The sequence below is a fragment of the Acanthaster planci genome, linkage group LG03 (assembly GCF_054643075.1).
Source record: "Acanthaster planci isolate LZ-2023a linkage group LG03, COTS_SCS, whole genome shotgun sequence".
Lineage (NCBI taxonomy): Eukaryota > Metazoa > Echinodermata > Asteroidea > Valvatida > Acanthasteridae > Acanthaster > Acanthaster planci.
In genome coordinates this window covers 10,683,461-10,698,114 of record NC_141779.1, presented here as the reverse complement: position 1 = coordinate 10,698,114, position 14,654 = coordinate 10,683,461, and the positions used below count along the sequence as shown (strand labels likewise).

The window sequence follows — 14,654 nt, the reverse complement described above, 5'->3', positions numbered from 1 at the left end:
CCTTAAATACACTTAAATTGCCAGACATTTGTTTCTTTCAAATCTAATTCACCAATAACAGACTTTTTGGGGCACTATTGCATCATTCGGTAAGGGGAGGGGGAGGATGTGGGAAGATCAACGCTTCAGGCCTGATGCATAATAATTTAGGGGGCACCCAGTAAATAAAGTCCCACTGTGGCAGGTGATAAATTCCTCTACTTCAAACATCTTTTAATAAAGCTCACAACTCTAACAGGTGTTCAGTCTGCAGAGAAAAATGCTGATCAACGTGTCATGTTTCAGTTTTCTTTCAATTTTCAGTTGGTTAATGACCTTTTCAGAAATTCTCACCCGGAGCAGACCACCCCTAAAATGGAGGATATTTTTTTAAAAAGAATCCTTCTGCAAAACGGCTAAACAGTGCCACATCCAAATTGCTCAGCAAAGGAAGCTCTAATTCCAGGTAAGAGGTTCAGTGCCTTATTTCTTCAACTCCGTAACTGATGACGGATGAAAACTAGTTACGCGAGCTAACCTCAGGATTCGTCTTTGAACATCTGGAGGAGTTGTTCAAAAGTCCAGACTTGACCCCAGTCCTAGACACCATAGTGAGTGGTGGAGATAGGCAGTGCGAAATAGCTAACCTTCAGGAGAATCCACCTCGGATTTAGGTACACTTTCACCGGAAATATAAAGAAACAGCTTGGCAAAAACTTTTACTTCATGTATGGGGCCTGTGAATGTCCTCAGTGCACTGACCAAGATTGTACCTTCAAACCATAGATACAAGAATATTCTTATTCCAACATCTACAATTGAAACACAAATAGGTCACGTGTGCATAAAAATGCATATGAGCCTGTGTGCACATTTGTGAGTGGTAAATTCCCATCAAAGGGACCATCGTTGCTGAGTACACCCTCTCTTGTTCCTGATTGGCATGGATTGACTTCATGTGTGAACAAAAGTATCTTAAGACAGGTGAGGGAACAGTATTCTGAGTACATGTATTTCTTTCGGAAGATGTTTAAAGTGATCAGACAAATACATGAGTTTTGACTTTCACTCCAACTTATACATTACCATTCATCTGTGAGTATAAAAATGCATTGGTTCGCCAATGTCAATAAATCCTTGTGTCAACAAACCCAGCCTTGTTAATGTTTATTAAACAGGGTCTGTGCTTATCAAAGTTTAGCCAGGCTTCCCTCCTATGAACACAAAATGCATTAAGAACCCACAGGGAAGGTGAAGAAACCAATCTTAAAAGTTTAACCAGTCTAGCGGTGACTGCACTTTACTGCTGGGGACGTTCCAATCTCGGCTTCACCTCTGACTTTGTTTCAAACATGATTAGTGACATTGCAGGCCTGTTACAAAGTTAAAATAGCTCTAAAAATAGCGCAAAAGTGCACAGTTCAATATTGCTCAAGAAAAGTACAACTGTTTCAGAGCTGAACTCACAAAAATCAGGGGTAAAAGTAAAGGACTAAATGGCAATTTCAAACTCACCCAGTATAGCAAAATTTTATAGCTACTGCACAAAAGGTCACTTACTACCATGTATACATGTATACAGCTATTGTTTTGTACTACATTCATTACTTTTGCATAATAAGCAACCATTCACTCACTTTTTCAAAGGAAAAACAAAGTTGAAAGAAAATCAAAAGTTTATTTGTTTAATCAGTGTTTATTAGCAGAGCACAAATATTAAACCCATTTTTTGTAATATGTGAGGATCTATTTCAGAGAATAATCCCAAATGGGAGAAAGAAACAGAAAGATACATTTCTTACCATCATGACCTATTCCATAGAAATGTGTACACGTACACATACAAAGAAATATGTACATGTATATGTTTTAACTGCCAACTTTTTCATTTTAGATTTCATTTAATGCAATCATATTACATCAGGTACCTGCACTTGGAAAATTTGTGAAGAATCCCAAAAAATAGGTCCTTGGGCTGTGTTCAATAATTTGGTCATAGTTTGCATAAGAAAAAAAAAACAAGGTGAACTCTTTGTTTTAATGTGTCAATCAGTTTGGCATCCTGATGAAAAACAACAGTCAGTGTGGGTGTGACTCTAACAACTTGCGCTGAGTTTGTTGGGTTGGGTCACATGAATACTGTAAATATGTTTTTCCTTCACAGACGACCTACATTTTGTATTGCTGACCACACTTCTCCTTCATTAACACAATCTGATTCAGTTTGTCAGTGTGTGTGGGAAATATACAAGTACTGAATTTCAAACATCAGTGAAAACAATCTCATTATTAAAACTGGAAACAAAGCTTGAGTCAATACTCCCTTTCCATTTTATACTTGCCCAAATAAATATTGGAACTGGACAGGGCCAGTCAAACATATTACTAAGTTTACGAAAAATATTACAAAAGCAAGATATGAATTTTCTTTCAATACTAAAAAACTGACTAATACATGTATTTCAGAGAATGTTTCAGAAAAACCAACATACATCTCTTCTCTTCTGATTTAAAATCAGATTTACCCAGTACAGGACAGAGGTCATAAACATTATATTTGTTTAATTTGTTAGAACAGTAGCAAGTGCATCTTAAAACAAAGTCATCCCCTATTATGTGTCAAGTATTCATTCAGATCGACCTTTGAATGCAATAAAATACACAATACATTTATCTGTATATGTACATAATTAATACAGGTGATTCACAGTAGTCCCCCTCCAAGTGTTTGCAATGCCTCGGAAAATCATAATGAAAGCGCGAAATCTGTCAACCCTTTCAAAATGTGCATTGGGTCAACAGATTTCATGCATTACTATTGGCCAACGCGTTGCAAACTCTTGGAGGCATGCTCTTGTGAAACACCCATATTCAGGATACATTTCCAGAGGACTTTCAGGCAGCTGTTTTAAGCACACAGATTTGGAAAGCACTGACTTTTTTTCCCCTTTTTACTGGTCAAAGTCATATTCATGCACATGTTTATGTACGTAAAGTGGGCACTGAATACAAAGTAGAGAATAGTGCTAACTACAGTGTACCTTATGCACCAGGCTTTAGTACATCATCAATAATTTTTCTGATTTAAATTTCAGATATGTGTGATCATTGTTCATTGTGATTAAACAAGCAATACGTTGATGAAACAAAGAGTCAGGGGACTAGAACTACGAGGCCAGATTTGAACCACCATCATGCCCAAGGTCAAAAGCTCTGTCTTGAGCTGTGACTATGAGACTGCTGACGTCTCAGACTGCATCTTAGTGAAACTGCTTGATCTGTACTCTTCATGTCACAGAATCCCAGCAAAGCCCAGAAACGCCACTGCCCCTGCCAAAGTTGAATGGCTGGGACGGCCCACAGTTACCAGTACTTGCACCAGTGATGAGTGGACTTTACTTCCTAAGACGATTGGACAAATACGCAACAGCAACTCAAATCGCCAGCGAGGACAAAATCATGCAGTTGTTGGAATGCTGTGATGACGGCTTTCATAACATGCATAAATATGTCACACGCCCTGCTGGGGACATCTTAACAGATAAGGATGAAGCACAAGTCCTTGCAACTATGAGAAAGCTGGCTGTACATGAGGAGAACCCAATGGTTTGCTCACATAGCACTAGGACAGAGACGAACCAATCAGATCAGTAGCTGCCAGAATCTGAGGTCAAGCCAGTATATGCCACTTCTCAGAGGCAAGCCCTAATTGCAACACAAGAGTAGACTACACAGATTCCATCCTCAGACATGTTCTGTCCCCCAACTGGCTGACCCGGAAATCCAACTGAACTTCCTTGGAGATCCAAACCAGGCCATGACCCTCGAACAGGTAGTCCAGTTTGTCGAATCCAAGGAGACAGGCAAATGGTCCGCCCTACACCTCCATCAACCGCAGACATCCCAAACTGCCAGCAGTGCCTACAGGAAGGCATGGAGACTTGAACACAAGCGCAGCGACACAGAAGTATGTGGCTATTGTGGCAACAATGACCATGGAGTGAAAGCATCACCATGAGTAAGGAAGTCTGAATGCCCCACTTACAACCACACCTGTACCCACTGCAAGTGCCTGTACCACTTTGACTACATGTGCTGAAGTAAAGACAAACTGAAATGGCGGCAACCCCAAAAGACATCCCAATCACCAAATACCCTGAAGATTGAAGATGAGGTCCAGATATACAACAAAACAAAGCCTACTTACCTTGCAACTGATTGGTCAAACTCAGGAATTGGTTTCTGATTACTGCAAAAGCACTGTGACTGCTGGAGCACAATGCCATTTTGTTGCCGCACGGGATAGAAGATTACCTTAATAGCTGGCAGCCAGTTTACTCATGCAGCTGAGTCACGCCATTTCTCAATAGAGGGTGAAGCCCTTGCAGTTGCAGATGCCCTGGACATGGCGATATTCTTTGCAGTGGGCTTTCATGACCAGATAGTAGGTGCAGATCACAAGCCTCTTGAAAATCTTCATGAACCGCTCACTAGATGCCATCTCCAACACTAGACTCTGCCACATCAAGGAACAGACACTATGTTACTGCTTCCACATTGTACATGTCCCAGGTGTGACGCACAAGGCTTCAGATGCTGTGTCCTGCCATCCAGTTAGCCCCAACTTCCAGACATGCTACATCTGCACGTACATGTAGCAATGCTGGCCAACTTCCGACAGCTCCCCCAATTGGTGACAAATGCATTTTATTCTTCAACAAGACATCAGATCCTCAAACATAGCCTCCCTTGACCAGCTTCAGTCCAACACTTGAGATCAGATGCATTTGCTTACATCTTTCATCAAGTCTGGCTTCCCATGGCGCCACCATGAACTGCTTCCTCTGCTATGTGAATATTACCAGTTCCGTGGGCACTTATACATAGTCAATGGTGTCAATCTTTACAAGGATCAGGTAGTGACACCACCCAGCCTTCGTGCTGATGTCCTCTCAGCCCTCCACACTGCCCACCAATGGGCAGCTGCTATGATGGCAAGAGCTGAATCATCTGTGCTCTGGCCTTGCATCACCATGGCGATCACTGAGACTCACCCATCTTGTAATCACTGCAACCACATGGTACCATCACAACCTACCGGTAGTGCCCCTGCAACCCCTCCAGTACTACCCATGTACCCTTTCCAGAGCATATGCTCTAATGTCTTCAGCTACCAAGGTCCCAACTATCTAGTCATTGTCAACAGGGTATTCTAATTGGCCCATAGTAAAGAGGAGCTCCAATGGTACAAAAGGCCTCATTGACATTCTCCACTGAACCTTTATGATATATGGTGTTGGGTTGGGTCACATGAATACTAGTAAATATGTTTTTCCTTCACAGACGACCTATTCCTGACCACACTTCTCCTTCATTAACACAATCTGATTCAGTTTGTCAATATAACATGTGTGTGGGAAATATACAAGTACTAAATTTCAAACATCAGTGAAAACAATCTCATTATTAAAACTGGAAACAAAGCTTGAGTCAATACTCCCTTTCCATTTCATACTTGCCCAAATAAATATTGGAACTGGACAGAGCCAGTCAAACATATTACTAAGTTTATGAAAAATATTACAAAAGCAAGATATAAATTTTCTTTCAATACTAAAAAACTGACTAAAACTTGTATTTCAGAGAATGTTTCAGAGAAACCAACATACATCTCTTCTCTTCTGATTTAAAATCAGATTTACCCAATACAGGACAGAGGTCATAAACATTATATTTGTTTAATTTGTTTGAACAGTAGCAAGTGAATCTTGAAACAAAGTCATCCCCTATTATGTGTCAAGTATTCATTCAGATCGACCTTTGAATGCAATAAAATACACAATACATTTATCTATGTACATAATTAATACAGGTGATTCACAGTAGTCCCCCTCCAAGTGTTTGCAATGCCTCGGACAATCATAATGAAAGCGCGAAATCTGTCAACCCTTTCAAAATGTGCATTGGGTCAACAGATTTCATGCATTGCAATAGGCCAACGCGTTGCAAACTCTTGGAGGCATGCTCTTGTGAAACACCCATATTCAGGATACATTTCCAGAGGACTTTCAGGCAGCTGTTTTAAGCACACAGATTTGGAAAGCACTGACTTTTTTTTCCCTTTTTACTGGTCAAAGTCATGTTCATGCACATGTTTATGTACGTAAAGTGGGCACTGAATACAAAGTAGAGAATAGTGCTAACTACAGTGTACCTTATGCACCAGGCTTTAGTACATCATCAATAATTTTTCTGATTTAAATTTCAGATATGTGTGATCATTGTTCATTGTGATTAAACAAGCAATACGTTGATGAAACAAAGAGTCAGGGGACTAGAACTACGAGGCCAGATTTGAACCACCATCATGCCCAAGGTCAAAAGCTCTGTCTTGAGCTGTGACTATGAGACTGCTGACGTCTCAGACTGCATCTTAGTGAAACTGCTTGATCTGTACTCTTCATGTCACAGAATCCCAGCAAAGCCCAGAAACGCCACTGCCCCTGCCAAAGTTGAATGGCTGGGACGGCCCACAGTTACCAGTACTTGCACCAGTGATGAGTGGACTTTACTTCCTAAGACGATTGGACAAATACGCAACAGCAACTCAAATCGCCAGCGAGGACAAAATCATGCAGTTGTTGGAATGCTGTGATGACGGCTTTCATAACATGCATAAATATGTCACACGCCCTGCTGGGGACATCTTAACAGATAAGGATGAAGCACAAGTCCTTGCAACTATGAGAAAGCTGGCTGTACATGAGGAGAACCCAATGGTTTGCTCACATAGCACTAGGACAGAGACGAACCAATCAGATCAGTAGCTGCCAGAATCTGAGGTCAAGCCAGTATATGCCACTTCTCAGAGGCAAGCCCTAATTGCAACACAAGAGTAGACTACACAGATTCCATCCTCAGACATGTTCTGTCCCCCAACTGGCTGACCCGGAAATCCAACTGAACTTCCTTGGAGATCCAAACCAGGCCATGACCCTCGAACAGGTAGTCCAGTTTGTCGAATCCAAGGAGACAGGCAAATGGTCCGCCCAACACCTCCATCAACCGCAGACATCCCAAACTGCCAGCAGTGCCTACAGGAAGGCATGGAGACGTGAACACAAGCGCAGCGACACAGAAGTATGTGGCTATTGTGGCAACAATGACCATGGAGTGAAAGCATCACCATGAGTAAGGAAGTCTGAATGCCCCACTTACAACCACACCTGTACCCACTGCAAGTGCCTGTACCACTTTGACTACATGTGCTGAAGTAAAGACAAACTGAAATGGCGGCAACCCCAAAAGACATCCCAATCACCAAATACCCTGAAGATTGAAGATGAGGTCCAGATATACAACAAAACAAAGCCTACTTACCTTGCAACTGATTGGTCAAACTCAGGAATTGGTTTCTGATTACTGCAAAAGCACTGTGACTGCTGGAGCACAATGCCATTTTGTTGCCGCACGGGATAGAAGATTACCTTAATAGCTGGCAGCCAGTTTACTCATGCAGCTGAGTCACGCCATTTCTCAATAGAGGGTGAAGCCCTTGCAGTTGCAGATGCCCTGGACATGGCGATATTCTTTGCAGTGGGCTTTCATGACCAGATAGTAGGTGCAGATCACAAGCCTCTTGAAAATCTTCATGAACCGCTCACTAGATGCCATCTCCAACACTAGACTCTGCCACATCAAGGAACAGACACTATGTTACTGCTTCCACATTGTACATGTCCCAGGTGTGACGCACAAGGCTTCAGATGCTGTGTCCTGCCATCCAGTTAGCCCCAACTTCCAGACATGCTACATCTGCACGTACATGTAGCAATGCTGGCCAACTTCCGACAGCTCCCCCAATTGGTGACAAATGCATTTTATTCTTCAACAAGACATCAGATCCTCAAACATAGCCTCCCTTGACCAGCTTCAGTCCAACACTTGAGATCAGATGCATTTGCTTACATCTTTCATCAAGTCTGGCTTCCCATGGCGCCACCATGAACTGCTTCCTCTGCTATGTGAATATTACCAGTTCCGTGGGCACTTATACATAGTCAATGGTGTCAATCTTTACAAGGATCAGGTAGTGACACCACCCAGCCTTCGTGCTGATGTCCTCTCAGCCCTCCACACTGCCCACCAATGGGCAGCTGCTATGATGGCAAGAGCTGAATCATCTGTGCTCTGGCCTTGCATCACCATGGCGATCACCGAGACTCACCCATCTTGTAATCACTGCAACCACATGGTACCATCACAACCTACCGGTAGTGCCCCTGCAACCCCTCCAGTACTACCCATGTACCCTTTCCAGAGCATATGCTCTAATGTCTTCAGCTACCAAGGTCCCAACTATCTAGTCATTGTCAACAGGGTATTCTAATTGGCCCATAGTAAAGAGGAGCTCCAATGGTACAAAAGGCCTCATTGACATTCTCCACTGAACCTTTATGATATATGGTGATCCTCCCTGATGAGCTGTCATCTGACGGTGGTCCTGAATTCACCTCCTGTTCCTGAAAGCTTGGGGTGTGGCATCAGCCTCGAACTCTTCTGTTGCCTTTCCACAGAGCAACTGCACGACAGAAGCAGGGGTAAAGACAGTCAAGCACTTACTGACAGACAACACAGGCTCCACAAGACAACTACACACTGTCACTCCAATGTGCCATCCTTTCATACAGAAACACCCCTGACCCAGACACGAAAATCTCTCTAGCTACGTGTGTGTTCGGCAGACCAATTAGGGATTTCATTACCATCCCTCCAGGAAGGTACCTTCCTTACGTCAAATGGAGGAAAATGTTGGCAACCAGGGAAAAGGCACCGTCTCCCACCCTTGATCATGAAAATTCAGAACCAAACTGGCCATCACCCAAACAAGTCGGACAAAACTGTCACTGAGGTTTGTCAATTTGATCAATATGTCATTTCTGTCAATGGTTCTGGCCTTTGTAATTGCAAATTCCTCAGGAAGTTCACTCCATACCAGAGCCTCCCACCTCGATGCACCCTGATGGACGATAGATGACGCCAGCCCAACATACCCTCAGTGGCACCACGTCCACCCTTGGTCTAAGTTCCCACCGATGCCTCAGCGCAGCCTACTGTGGGACACTGCGGTGACCAACCTACCCCACCCCCTATGCCTCAGCCAACCACACCGACTCATTCTCCTTCATTCCCCTACACCACCAATGCTGCAGTGCCCTCCACCTACAGCACCACACTCTAGGGGTTCCCCCAGCCCTACACCTGGCATGTCATCAGAAGATACAGGAAAGCATGGAAACATGGAGAGGTCACTATGCCCAGAGCTGCCTTGTGATGATGGATCCCGTGATCGACCACTTCCTCGGATGCTGGCTAGGCTTCAACAAACCTGGGCACAATGAGGCACCTGCCAATTCATCAACAGCAGACCCTGAACCTTTTCCAGCTTTTCACCCTGCAACTCAAACTTCACAGCACCATTCCACAAGGCACAAGTGAAAAGGACACTACATCAATGCAATGTAATGACAATGCAAACGCGTGCATTTAGGTGTTCTGCATTTTGAAGAGTTGTTTAACGTTTTATCAGTGTTTTGGCATTCTAAATACTTTTTTGAATTTTACGAGTTGTTTTGCATTTTGTGATTAATTCTACTTTTGGACAGCTAACACCAGATCTACCATTGGTACATCCTTCAAAACCATCATCATGGAGTACTAACTTTATGTTATCAGTCTCCTCAGCCTTTTGCTCTTCCGATAAGTGTCTACTTGGACCGGTGGACACAATATATGAAGGCTTCCATAAACTTGGGGGGGATAGAAAACAGTGCCAACCACAGCGTACCTTTTTCACTGGGCTTTAGTATAGCATGGTTTTGATTTATTTTTAGATATGTGTGATCATATTGTTAATTGTGATTAAACAAGTGATCCATTGATGAAACAAAGAGTCACAAACATTGAAACACAAACCGCATTAATACAAATTCTGGTTTAAAGCAACTATGGCCTCAACTTTGCTATATATGTAGATGTACATTTATAGTATGTGCACAGTGTATGAGACTGGCTGTCCTGATACAAAATTTTGGTACAAGTAACATTCTGGAGAGCAATATTTTCGCTTGTTCTAGCAGTGTTCATGTTAAGGACAGTCAACTGTATTTGGTCAGTGCCAACCTCATTGCAAAGTACACAAATTTGTGAAGCAATGTTCCAAATGTCAGCAGCTCCACAACACTGGCACATGCTCTCCGTCCAGATAGAAGGTAGTGCAAACAATACTGTTTTTTAAACTGAACAATTACGTTTGAAGGTTGTCCTTCAGTAATATTTCATTGCTGCTGAGTGTTTCACCTTATTTTGAGTAAAAATATGTCTAGAGCAGTATGTGGCTGTTTTATTCACAATGGTTAAATTAAAAAACATATTAACATAATCCAGGTATATTGGTTGTACAAGCACACCCCTGGTGACCTAATTATTAAATCTGAAAGTCAGAACATCAGTGACAGGTAACATTTATAGATACAAACAAAACCCAATACGGCATGAGATCATGAAATAATACTTGACATGTTGACATTAAACATACTGTTCCACTGATATCTATTCTGAATTTTTATTTCAATGGCTGTCAAGTTTTCTCTTGAGATTTCAACAACATTTTCACATGTGCTCCTTAATCTTGCAAGTCTAGAACTTGCTAGTCTTCCTTGGACATACCTGAAAACCATTCCAATTTAATCAGAACTGTTTCGATATTTAAGTTTTAATACAGCGAAAAAAAGAGGGTGCTATCTGCTTCATAAAAATGGCAGTTATTATGTGTGTACATGAACATACACTGTCAATACATGTAGCTTTTTTCGCACAGCTGCATATTTTGCCATTTAAAAAAATGGGCCCTTGGTTTGTGATATGGTCATTTCAATTTCCGACCACCTAATGTTCGCAGGTACAATAAGTCTTTTAAACACAAATGGCGAAGACAAATCCGTCAAAGTGCTGTTTTAATTTTCAATAAATAGTCACTGTGGAACAGAAATCAAGTTCTGCTCAGTTGAGAGTCGAAAGACTGAATGCTTAGAATTAACAGGTAAGACCTGAAAAGATAAAGGAAAATCAGGTTACCTAATCTGGTTGCTGGCTGGTCATGTATCGAAGACTGATTCATCTTCAGAATCAGTGCCCACATGACCCAGGAGTCGGAAACTGATTGGCTGCATACGACGTGCCTTCAGCAGCAGTTTTCTCCGCCGGGTACCGATGAAAAGGACGATGACCATGGCAATAGCAATGACGACCGCAAGCAGTGAGGCACACACAACCAAAATCCAGCCTAATACAAAGTAAATATTAGTGAAAAGACGTATAAAACAACAAACTCTTGATTTTGAAACACAGTGATTCTTCAAAAATGGGCCCTTGGTTTGTGCATTCATTCATGCTCTGAAACTATTTTCTGTGCCAACCCTTTACAGATTCCACTTTGCCATTGTTTGAGGTAAATGCGCAAATCCATATGCTGTCTTGAGGTCTCTGGTATATGTAATCGGTCTGATATTTGGGATGGATCACTGTAAGAAAATAGACAAATTATGTTTTCCACACAATTGTCAGTGAGCAAGGGAAACTGAAGTCAGGTGCAAACATGGAAAACAAATGCTCCAGTAGACCTTAAACGTAATTGCTCATGCTTTGTTTACTTTCCTATGGATGGCGTCCCACCTCACTGCTACAGGAACATGTACACAAAGTGTGACATCATACAAGTCTAGTTGAAATGGTTGTTCTGTAGTGAAGCCTTTGATGAGGAATGGAAATGAGTGCAAGCGGAAAGTCATTTTCAGAGTTCCTTGGGTGGAAAGATATGGTAGATTGCGGGCATTTTACAGTGAAATAAGAGCCTTTATTACAAATGACTAGAAATGAAGGCAAATGGTATTTGGAAGTGGTGCAGAAACTACGGGTAGGTTGGAATGAAAAAAAAAACCTTGAAAAATAACACCACTCTCTTTCTCTGTTGGGCTTAACCCCTCAGCACCGGGGAGCCCAGTGCTGGAGCCGCTGGCAGTATATACATGGCAAAGGTGCCTGAAATCGGATAAAAGGAACTGGGCCTTTTAACAAAAGACCTAGCTCAGAACAGCACAGAGTGCTGGCATTAATGGAGGTAATCAGTCATTGTTTTGAAACAGCATATCACTGTTTGCGGCTTTCAGCGCCCATGGATTATCAGAGGGGACATAAGTGCTCCAGCACTCCAGCAATGAACAATATAATACCACTGCATGCTAATCTGGCCGCATCTGTAAAGACACCAATGCCATTCAGCAATGCACTGGGCCGATTTCGGAAACAAAGGAAATTACACAACACTGCCCAACTGTGGGCTCTCTTATTGGGTGGCAGACCTGGCTGCAATACCTGGGTATCAATGAAGGTTACCTGTCACATTATAGTAGCCATCAGACAGTCATTTGTGTGGGTGTAAGTGTCCAGTAAATGAGGTTATGAATTTTCGGAAGAATTTTGAAAACAGAAATCATGAAAAATCAATCAGCAAGTCATCCCACAGGTGCAAACTCCACTCGGCAGGAAGTGGTTAATCAAGTTCACGTTCATTTTTGGGGTGGGGGCAGTGCTGGTGAATTGAGAAAATTTTCGAGACAGTAGGCGAACCATGCTGGAATCGGGTAGAATCATAGCAGCACCGTGCAGTACTCTGACCCATTTGTCTGCAGCACATCAATGGCCCACTGTTGGCCGTATGCCAATTGTGACTCCTTAACATGTTGAGCATTTGGGTCCTACATTGTGAGAGATGATAAATACACCAGAGTTTTCCCATCTGCCAAATTCCTTGCAATGAAATTTCTTGTCGTTAATTACCCTCTATTTCTTATTGGAAACTCAATTGTAACATCTGAAGGATCAACACCGATTAGAAACTCCTTCCGTGGAGTGTTTATTTCTTCTTCCAAAAAGTCTTCCGCCTGACCAATGTCGCATTTTAATCTTCAAGATCAAAGCAAACAGTGGTGGAAAAAATAGGCCTACTTCATCACATATTACAAAAATTTGCTAACCTAAACAATGCAGCCCTTAGCCCGACATTAATTCTTCCTTTACCAAAACTCAAAATGCAAATAACTGTCGAAGCATCTGAAAATTCCCATTAGCCAGCTTTTAAAAAATTCCCCAAATCCCACAAACCTTGGCAGTGTAAACTCCCATAAAATCAGTGATACGAAGTTATTTAAAGTCAAACATTTCCGGGGTTTGCCAACTTAACTTGCTGGCAAGATCGGCAATGGCATCAGAACAGGAGGAGATCGGTGCTCATGCATGTTTCTAATAGTCCTGCATGCATCGAGATGAGTAATAGTCCTGAATGCATCGACCGCTCTCCACTGGTGCACGGACATGTGGCTGTGGGCAGACTGCAAGCATTTCTTTGCGGATGCTTCATGTTCAAATCTGTGAGATATGCACTATTTGCTCTACCAAACAGAAATCTTTGACTACTTTCATCCCTCATTTCTGCCATAAAGGAAAGAAATTCTACTCAACCTGTTGAGTGAATTGGAGGTCAAATGAGCATTCTCAAAGGAACAAAGTAGCTTTAGATTTGTTCAACAGCGAACAGGCACAAATGCTGCGAATATGTGGCACGCGAGCAGTCCAACTTTTGATGAAATTTACAATCAAAAGATTGAGAAAACTATAATAGTTCAACGGAAAAATTGAAAGTCGGCGGGCTACGTAGATTGATAATCTTTTCCCATAAATGGTGTGCTTCCACGAAGTTCAATTTCCAATTTAAAAATCTGTAATGATAATGAATCTTTTATGTTTCCGATGCAATAAAAGGGGATAATTTTTAATGAAACATGTGTTTAGGAAACAACTTACAAGTGCATTGTGCAAGTAATCTCCGGCATGCTGAACATGGCATTTGCACATGTAAAAATTGAAATCGATTCCGAGTGGAATCGCAATTCCTGGACAGAATCGGAATTGATTTCCAAAAATGCCAGAATCACCCAACAATACAAGATAGGCTTAATCATTCGAGGGCAAGGTATTCAATTTTTTCAGGTTTGCTTTTAATAATCCAGGTTCAGAAAATTCACATTCTTTCCTCTTTGGCATCAGGTATGCCATCATGGCAACATGCAGAAAATCTAACACCACCACATGAATGCAGAAAATCTAACACCACCACATGCACCACTTTGTTACACATTAGTATAACTAGTGCAAAAAGAGGATGATTAATACAGTGAATGTGAGCAAACAAGATGCAGTTAAAGCTTACTGTGTTCTACATTAAAATCGTTAGTTTTCAGATGAAAAAACCCAACAGCAATCATGCTCCTGTTTTTTTTTTTTTTTATAGCAAGTTTTTGCATTTCCACTCCGCAATGGCAAAATGAGACTGAGAACAGAAAGGTTGGATCGACAGAAAATAGACTCTCACATGAGCTGGCTACACGTTGGGACCGGTGGGGGTGGCAAACACACGGAGCTTGAAGTTGTTGTTAAGGTTACGCAGGAATTTACAGCCCTTCCGAATGCTGGCCAGAAGGACAACAATTGTGAGCAAGGACAGGACCAACAACCACTGGAAAGCCCGGCCACTGGCCGAGAAAGTTAAAAAGCCTGCA

At 42.0% G+C, this 14,654-nt stretch overlaps 1 protein-coding gene across 2 annotated transcripts in view; it reads right to left on the bottom strand.

Moving 5' to 3' along the window:
- Window positions 1-969: 969 nt before the first annotated feature.
- Window positions 970-14,654, bottom strand: part of LOC110988281 (prostatic acid phosphatase-like) — a 55,709-nt gene continuing 42,024 nt past the window's right edge. The window contains exons 10-11 of one of the 2 annotated variants that reach the window (XM_022251642.2): window positions 14,468-14,649; window positions 11,183-11,323 (exon numbers count right to left, since the gene is read on the bottom strand). In XM_022251642.2, the coding sequence (XP_022107334.2) occupies window positions 14,477-14,649 (173 nt within the window). In that variant the 3' untranslated portion in view covers window positions 11,183-11,323; window positions 14,468-14,476. Of the gene's footprint in view, window positions 11,324-14,467; window positions 14,650-14,654 lie in introns of both variants that reach the window. The other variant, XM_022251641.2, reaches the window with a different exon arrangement.